General features: G+C 39.6%; 1 protein-coding gene and 1 long non-coding RNA gene across 2 annotated transcripts; one reads left to right on the plus strand and one right to left on the minus strand.

Moving 5' to 3' along the window:
* Positions 1–139: 139 nt before the first annotated feature.
* LOC116719585 (histone chaperone asf1b-B-like) lies at positions 140–5,254 on the plus strand. Its single transcript, XM_032562136.1, has 4 exons — positions 140–448; positions 1,600–1,715; positions 2,473–2,649; positions 4,289–5,254. Exons 1-4 carry the CDS (start codon positions 340–342, stop codon positions 4,484–4,486), a joined length of 600 nt encoding a protein of 199 aa, XP_032418027.1. The 5' UTR covers positions 140–339; the 3' UTR covers positions 4,487–5,254.
* A 433-nt stretch (positions 5,255–5,687) lies between these two features.
* On the minus strand, positions 5,688–8,382 carry LOC116719590 (uncharacterized). The gene is made up of 2 exons (XR_004339225.1): positions 8,287–8,382; positions 5,688–6,162 (listed from the first exon to the last, which is right to left on the minus strand). It is a non-coding gene; the product is annotated as an uncharacterized LOC116719590 (long non-coding RNA).
* Positions 8,383–8,388: the final 6 nt, after the last annotated feature.

Here is an 8,388-nt window from a genome sequence, read left to right on the forward strand (position 1 = left end):
TTTATATAAAAAAAACAACTAAAAACATTGTTAGAGTGAGTGGGTGCTGGTTTTGTCTGAGATTTTTAGCTGCTGTTTGCCAAATGAACACTAGGGGGCTGCCGCCCATTCTTCATAAATGCGTCATCAGCGGAGAAGAAAAAAAAAAAAGTGACGCACTTCCTCTTGCCAGGACACCGACGGGTTGTGTAGGTGTTCTCTGAGCGTAAAGGCTTGAACTTTAACTTCCCGACCCGACAGCCGGCTGTAGAGCTGCGACAGATCAGTGCTGAGTAATAGTTTAGGATTATTTGCAGCCAAATTAATCTTCGAGGGTGAAGTGCGTCTTAATTTTCTGTCATGGCAAAGGTACAAGTGTTAAATGTTGCTGTTTTGGACAACCCGAGCCCATTTGGAAACCCGTTTCAGTTTGAGATAACGTTTGAATGCATGGAGGATTTACCTGAAGGTGGGTTTTCTTTTATTGTCCGTAAAATCACACTATCTCTGTTAGCTGTTGAGTTCGGGCGCTATTAGGTTTATATGAAGTGTTGGCGTCACCGTGAGAAAGCGTAATACATCAGTACGTCGCATTAATGCATTTTGGTTTACCTGAAAATAACTGTTACCTTATGCTTTATATGGATTATATGCGTTTCTTTATGCGAATTGTTAAAAATTGGCGCTGGCGCGTTTGTGCCGACAAGTCCGCCTTCTGCTGTAGCTGATTGGCTCTTTTACCAGTGCGTCAGTGTTTTCCGACAAGATGATTGGCTGGCGGCATTACATTGGCATGTCAAGGAATTACCGCGAAATATAAATTCCTGCTGTGGATTAAAATACCCAGAAATAAACTGTGCCTCGTTTTAGAAGTAATCTCTCGTTTGTTTTTGTTCATTTGTTTCATTTTTTGAGAATTTTTTTCAGTCGTTTCTTTCCACTTCTGTGTTGCTGCGGCTGTAGCGAATGCATTATTAAATGTGGAAAAGGTAGCCGCGAAAACCAACCATAACAAGGTTTGCTATCAACAAACTGTTATAAACCTGCCTTGTTTTGGGCGCATTTTGCCTTCAGCATTAGACTTGAGTTTTCACTTAAAAATATAATTTGTTTTAATTCAGTCTGTAAACTGAAATTTATTACAGTTGGAAATGCATTGTTTGAAAAAAGAAATAAATACGTGAGTTGAAATCAAGTCAAAGATGTTTTTAATCATAATCAATAACTATGAATACATGCTGCATGTCAGTAGTCTTTTTTTAAATGGAAAGCTGTTTATAAATGTAAGCAATGTTTTGTTTTTTTGGAAATGTTTAAGTCTTTTCCATTATATATAAGAAAGATAAATTGGTGCTCTAAAACGTAGTGGATTTTTCTTAAAGATTTGGTTCACAACATATTTTTCACAAAAAATAAATATATTATGAAGATAGCCTCATTAAAACAGCAACATGTAATGTCATGTGGCAACAGTTGCTTTGTTTTTATAAATAGATCATTTAGGACAAGTTACACGTTTTTGTGCAAGCACTGAGTACAGAGCTGAAATTTGAATTTTAACTCTGTTTTACTTTTTGTGGAAAATATCCTAACCCTTCACCTCCTCCCTTCCTCTATTAGATCTGGAGTGGAAGATCATCTATGTTGGTTCTGCTGAGAGTGAAGAGTACGACCAGGTTCTAGATTCTGTTTTGGTCGGTCCAGTTCCAGCTGGAAGACACATGTTTGTGTTTCAGGTGAGTTCCCGATAAGACTATGTTTCTTGTCTAATTTTATATTACAAACCAGTGAAACAGGACATCATCTGGCTGCCATACAACTGACCTGCATTTTGGAAACTGATTAAGCTTTACTAAACACAAAATAAGTGCAGCCCTCAGCACTTTTCAAAGTTATTTTCAGCATTAGCAAGATTTTTAAAGTTAAAAGAAGTACAAGTGTAAGAAACCATTTAAAATGAAACTAGGTGAGATGTCTAGAGATACCTGCTCTTCGTTTAGGCTGCAAGACAGTGAGAGAGAGCAAGGCTTTTAAACAGATATCACGAAAGCTAAACATTGTACATAAAATTGTTCAGTTTTATCTTCAAGAAAATACAGACGTATGTTAAGGTTTTCGTAATTTGAGCCCAGCTAAGAGAGCCAAATGGTGAATAATTTGTAATTTCATAATTTTATCTAAAAAAAACATGGAAAGACCCTGCTCTACAGCTGCTGTTTACTTGTACATTGCTGGTTCTAAAATAAATAACTGCTGAGTACTTTCAACAGGAAGAGTGAAAAGCAACACGTTTATGAGCTGTTCTTTCATTTTCATACTTTAATGTTCAGAAGAGAAATCAGAATTCCTCACTGGCAAGTCAAAGCTAATCTACAAAACTCTGATTAAGGCTTAATGTAATATGTCCCTGTTTTTATTCCCAAGTACCTGATTTTACATTACGGAACAATAAACTGAGTTGATGTTTTTGTTTGCTATGTTTCAACCCAACAGGCTGATGCTCCTAACACAGGTCTGATTCCAGAGACGGACGCTGTGGGAGTGACGGTAGTCCTCATAACCTGCACCTACCGCGGACAGGAGTTCATTCGCATTGGTTATTATGTTAACAATGAATATACAGATCCAGAGCTGCGGGAAAACCCGCCTCTAAAACCAGACTACTCTCAGGTAACTAACAGAGGTTATATTGTATTTAAATGGGCCATTCTTCTGAGAAGATTTTAGTAAAGTGTAGCTTTCTGCTGCCCTCCAGTGTCTCCAACAGGAATTTTTTTGTGTGAAACAGTTCCTAACTCCCATTGTGTAATAATTAAATTTTCTTACTCTGAAAACGTCTGTTTTTACGTAGGTGTTACCAAGTTTAGATTTTGATAGAATTTGTATTTTAGATGATCTTAACTTGGATATGTGTCTAAAAAGGTTAAATCTCACTCTAATTCTGTTAATTTAGTTGCCTTTCACATTCCAGATCAAATACCCTGAAAAATCCACTTTGGTTGATTTGATTTTAGCAAACTGTTCACACAAATACACAACTGTTTTTGCTAATATTATTAGTTATTACTGTGTCAACAGTACAAAATACAAAAATAGGTATAACTAAACTTTACACGGTTACCAACAGTGATATGCAACATTTTCAGAACAGGATTTCTGTCACTTGCACCACTTTGAGTATAGGAAAACCTTCCTGACACCAGAGTTATGACTGAACTAGAATTTATAATGGTTATACTGAAATTGTAGATAAATATGCTCCTTTCAAAAATTGCTGGATGAAAGGCAAAAATAGTCCATGGTCAGACGCCAGAGAGTCTATAGAATAACAGTGATTTCATCAAAGCAAATGCTCAGCAGCATTGTTTTTTTTTTGTTTTTTTTTGTAGCTCACTTAATATATTACAGAAGACAATGTTTAGAGGCAGATGGTGTCACTTTTAGGTCACTGTAGCCAACGGCGCCCCCCAGAGATTATTCTTAGGACCCCTCTTTTTATGTCTGTCAATCAAGCTTGTGTATGTTCTGCTCAGAACCTTACTCGTGCTCTCTGCTGCGCTATAGCCAGTTCTCCACACCGGAGCTTTTCGTGACGGCATAGGCTAGTCAGCATGGCTATCGATGATGGGACAGTAAGTTAGTTTTCCACCATTAACGCATAGAGCAGCACATACTGTAGTCGAGGGTGATTGACAGTAATAAGACCTGTCAGTCTTATCTGTATCTGATTGATTGTTTTTGACCGGGAGCGGTGTATTTCGCAAGATGACAATCGAGGAGCTCGATTGTCTTTACAGATTATCTGTCTTGTATTACACTGTCACAATATTGTGTTAGTTGTAACAAATACGTAAAAAATATATCTTTACAAAAGGTAAATACTTCAGCCTTAATAGGAAATATTTTGGGCAATGATTATTTAAGCACTTTTACAATATGAAGACACTGCGAACAACAGTGTGAACTTGATTTGCATCATTATTCAAAGATATTTATTCTTCTTTTTTTGCATTAAGGGAATTGTTTGGTGTATCGTTATTTTTGGAAGCAAAAAGTCTTTGTAATAATTCATACTTTTTTTAATACTGTTTGCTTTGAAACAAATTCCATCTTATAAACTGAAATTATTAATTTCAAACTCTATCTTGATAATTGATACATCCCTTCAACATAAAAGGGATTATCGCAAAAAATATTGCGATACTTTTTTTTTTTTTGTCAGTGTTACCCAGACCTATCAGTTACCTTAAATTTTGTACTTAAAAGGCACATGCATACCAAGCCCCTGATCTTTCTTTCCTCCCTGTAGCTTCAGAGGAATATCTTGGCCTCCAACCCACGCGTCACCCGCTTCCACATCAACTGGGAGGGCTCGGCAGACAAGATGGAAGACAGCGAAAACGTGGACCCGTCCCCGAACGTCAGCGGGATGCTGCCCCCGTCCTGCATACCAGGAAAGATGCCAGCTCTTGGACAGATGCCGGACAACTCCATGGACTGTATGTAGCGGTCCGGATGATGAACAAGGAGCTCTTCTTACCTTTACATTTGTAAACATCACTAACTTTTCTAATAAGACCACGGACGTCCCGTGTGGACATTTGAAGGACAAAACGACATGGGACATTTTTTTCTCTTGTGTGGCCCATTTAATGGGATGGGTGTGACCAGCATCAGTTCTTCTCTTGTATTCTTTTCTTTCTCATACTCGTAGATCTGCACAGCCAGAAATGCCTTAATTTATTATTTCTTTGTCATACTTCAATATTCTCCCTGAGAAACCCTGATTCCTCTCCAACTATGTTTTTTTTCTTCTTTGTCCTTTTGAGCATTGGACATCGATCTCTGCATCACTGTACATATAGCACAAGCTTTATACAGTTCAGGCATTTCATTATGCAAAAACGTGATCTCATCTGGTGCTTCTCACGAGACAAAAAATATTCAGTCTTCTCCTGAGAGGTCACACAACCCCGTTGTTAGTTTTGACTCGCAATGGAAAACCCACACATTTGAGCAAACCCCAGTTAGTCCACCACTTGTTTAAAATTCACTGAACTTGATGTTCATAGGAGAAACGGATCCCATGTTAATGTCAAGTTCTGCGGTTTAAAAGGCTCTTTGTAAATAATGTTAACGCTTGTTTTGCCTGCTAGAGAGGGCATTGTTTAATTTTGTACTGCATAACCATATATTATATACCTCCATGTTTTGGTTTTTTAATTATTTTTATCAATGACGAGGTTAAATAAAGTTGGGGGGGTTTCTGATTATCCCTGTGCCTTCAAGCTCCTTTCTGCTTCGACTCGTGGAGAATAGAAAGCACAGCAACAGCAGTGGAGGAAGAAAAAGGAAAATAAAAAAAAAACCCGACCCCGTCTTCTCCCCTCCCCACTCTGGCTCGTTCCTTTTTCCAGTTTCATTCATAAAATGCAGCAGCATCACTTCACCATTTCCACTCCAGTCTCATGTTGCTAGGAAACTGCAGCACAAAATAGGAGGGGGAGGAGAGGAGGGGGGGTGACTGCTCTTGCTCGTTTTATCTTCGTCGCATCGAGTAACTCCCCCATCCATCCATCTGTTCCCTCCACTTCTGATGTCTGCTATGTTTAAGGTGATGAAAAGCATTAGTTACGCATTCATAATAGATGAGATTAGGGGGGAAAAGAATTGCTGAAAAAGACTAAATGCCATTTATCAGGTAAAAATCTTGTCTGCTTATTGCAGCTTGAATGTTTACTGCATTCCTGTTTAGTTGCTATTTATGTTTACGTCTTCGGTTTCAATAGTAGAAATGCACATGCAGCTGAAGGCTCGTGTTGAAACCAGGTGGACCAGCTTGACGTCTTGTCAACGCCCAGCAGATTTCACATGAAAGCAGAACTTCACATGTAGGGAAACGGGTTGTAAGGCATTAACCATCTGGTCGGTTCGGTCCCAGGCATATAGGAATGAATGATACCGACGTGATGGGTATTAACTGCTTGTTCATGTTTTTTGTTACCGACGTACTATTACAATATGAACTGGTTCAAAAGGATATTCAAATGCAAATCTGTGAGAAATTAGCCTTTCTTTTGATGATGCTGGATGTAAAGGGCGCTCGGTGCTCTCCCAGTAGGTAATCCAGGTGCAGATGGAGGGAGTGGTGGGGTTTGACTGACCGCCTGGCTGTAGAAACACCTGGTGTAACAATCAAAGTAAAAAGAAGGGGGGAGAAAAATCCTGTTTATTCAGATTTGGGTTTTTTTCTTTACTAAAAATCCCTCCAAAATGTGTAAACGTCCTTGCTTTCACAGTGCTTTGTGAAAATGGCAAGCCAACTTATCATATAATGTTAATTCTTAAAAGCAAGCATAACTATTTTCCTCAGTATAGGTGAATATTTATATATGGAGAAGGACTCTAAGCTGTCCATAATGGACATTTGAGATATGTCATTATTGTGTGACAAATTTTTCAATTTGCGAGTGTCGCACTGGCATATATATATTTAAATATCTTCTTCATAACTTAAACATTGTCCTGGAAAAAGAGTTTGTGTGTGAGCGAAGTTGATATCTGGAATTCAAAAGGAGGAAAAAAAAATTCAGACATTTCGGATACGGCTTTGTATAGAAAAAAACAGAACAAGTAAAAATACAATTGAGGATCTCAGCATTCATATTTTGGTTTACCTGTACAAGTTATTTACTTGTAAATAACTTTGGTCAGTTCTGTTAACTTGACCAAACGCCTGTTGTCATATCAGCTTAATTAAAAAAAGATAGTTTATTTCAACCAAATCAACCTTCTTAAATTTTTTAAAGGCACAGAAAGTGAAAGTAAGTAGTTCTCACAAACCATGGGTAATTAGGCAAATATTAGTTCAGTGAAAAATAGGAAATGTATATTTTTAAGCATTTTCAGTTTATACAATAAATGTTTGTTCTTTTCTTCTGTAATTATTATGCTTAGTCTGTAGCATAATAATTAATTTAATGAGTTTGTTATTAAATTTAAGTGTTATTTAATTTAAGTCTGTTATTAAATTTAAGACCGAAAGAAAGAGGTTGTGGATACAAGCGGCCAAAATGGGTTTTCTCCGTAGGGCAGGGGTGTCAAACTCCAGTCCTCGAGGGCCGCTGTCCTGCAACTTTTAGATTTGCCTCTGCTGCACCACACCTGAATAGAATAATTAGGTCATTAGCAAGGCTCTGGAGAACTTATCCGCACAAGGAGGAGGTAATTAAGCCATTTCATTCCAGTGTTTTGTACCTGTGGCACATCTAAAAACTGCAGGACAGCGGCCCTTGAGGACTGGAGTTTGACACCTGTGCCGTAGGGTGTCTGGTCTCTCCCTTAGAGATAGGGTGAGAAGCTCAGTCATCCGGGAGGGACTCAGAGTAGAGCCGCTGCTCCTTCACGTCGAGAGGAGCCAGTTGAGGTGGCTCGGGCATCTGGTCAGGATGCCTCCTGGACTCCTCCCTGGTGAGGTGTTCCGGGCACGTCCCACCGGGAGGAGGAACCGGGGAAGACCCAGGACGCGCCGGAGGGACTATGTCTCTCGGCTGGCCTGGGAACGCCTTGGGATTCCCCCGGAGGAGCTGGAAGAAGTGGCCGGGGAGAGGGAAGTCTGGGCCTCCCTTCTGAAGCTGCTACCCCCGCGACCTGACCCCAGATAAGCAGAAGAAGATGGATGGATGGATGGATGGATGTTATTAAAGTTTTGATTTAGAGTAGAATGTGTTCCTTATAATTTTAAGCGCAAGTAAATAAAAACTGTTACAAAAAATTTTAGCTTTAATATTCACTTTAAAAAAAAAACTTATTTTTTTAACTCAACTTTGCATATCTTTAGTTATTGTTCTGACTAGTTGCCATTATTAATACAAACAAAATGAAGTGCCGTTTGATTATGTGGTACGATGTCCTGCCATACAGGCGTGCGTTAAATTCTGACCAACATATCTAAAAATAGCTCGCGGTTGACGTCACTCAGCCAAACGTGTATCAGTCGCTGGATGCTGGAGGGGACGGGGGTGGGGTAAATGAGTTTTCCTTTTTTTTAAGAGGGGGGAAGGTGGGCGTGCCTTCCTGTCAATCACTGCTCACAGCCAATGGGCAACATCGCGCTCACTGAGATTCCCACGGTCCCTAAGCGTCAAGCCAATGGAGGACGGAGACCAGAGACAGTGGGCGCGCGCGTTGTTAGGAGGAAAATAATCGATGACGCTTCTCTCACTCGCTTTTCTGTTAGGGCTATCAGACGCGCTGTCCCTTTGAGGGATAGAACAAGATATCCAATCAGAGGACTCCTGAGCTTACCGCTGCAAGGACGCAGCCAATCATCGAGCGGCTCTCAGCTGTCAATTAACGGATGATTCGGCGAGTGGGCGGAGCCTTCGCCAGCCTGTAGTTCCGTCATCT

Source organism: Xiphophorus hellerii, chromosome 5, assembly GCF_003331165.1.
Source record: "Xiphophorus hellerii strain 12219 chromosome 5, Xiphophorus_hellerii-4.1, whole genome shotgun sequence".
Classification (NCBI taxonomy): Eukaryota; Metazoa; Chordata; class Actinopteri; order Cyprinodontiformes; family Poeciliidae; genus Xiphophorus; species Xiphophorus hellerii.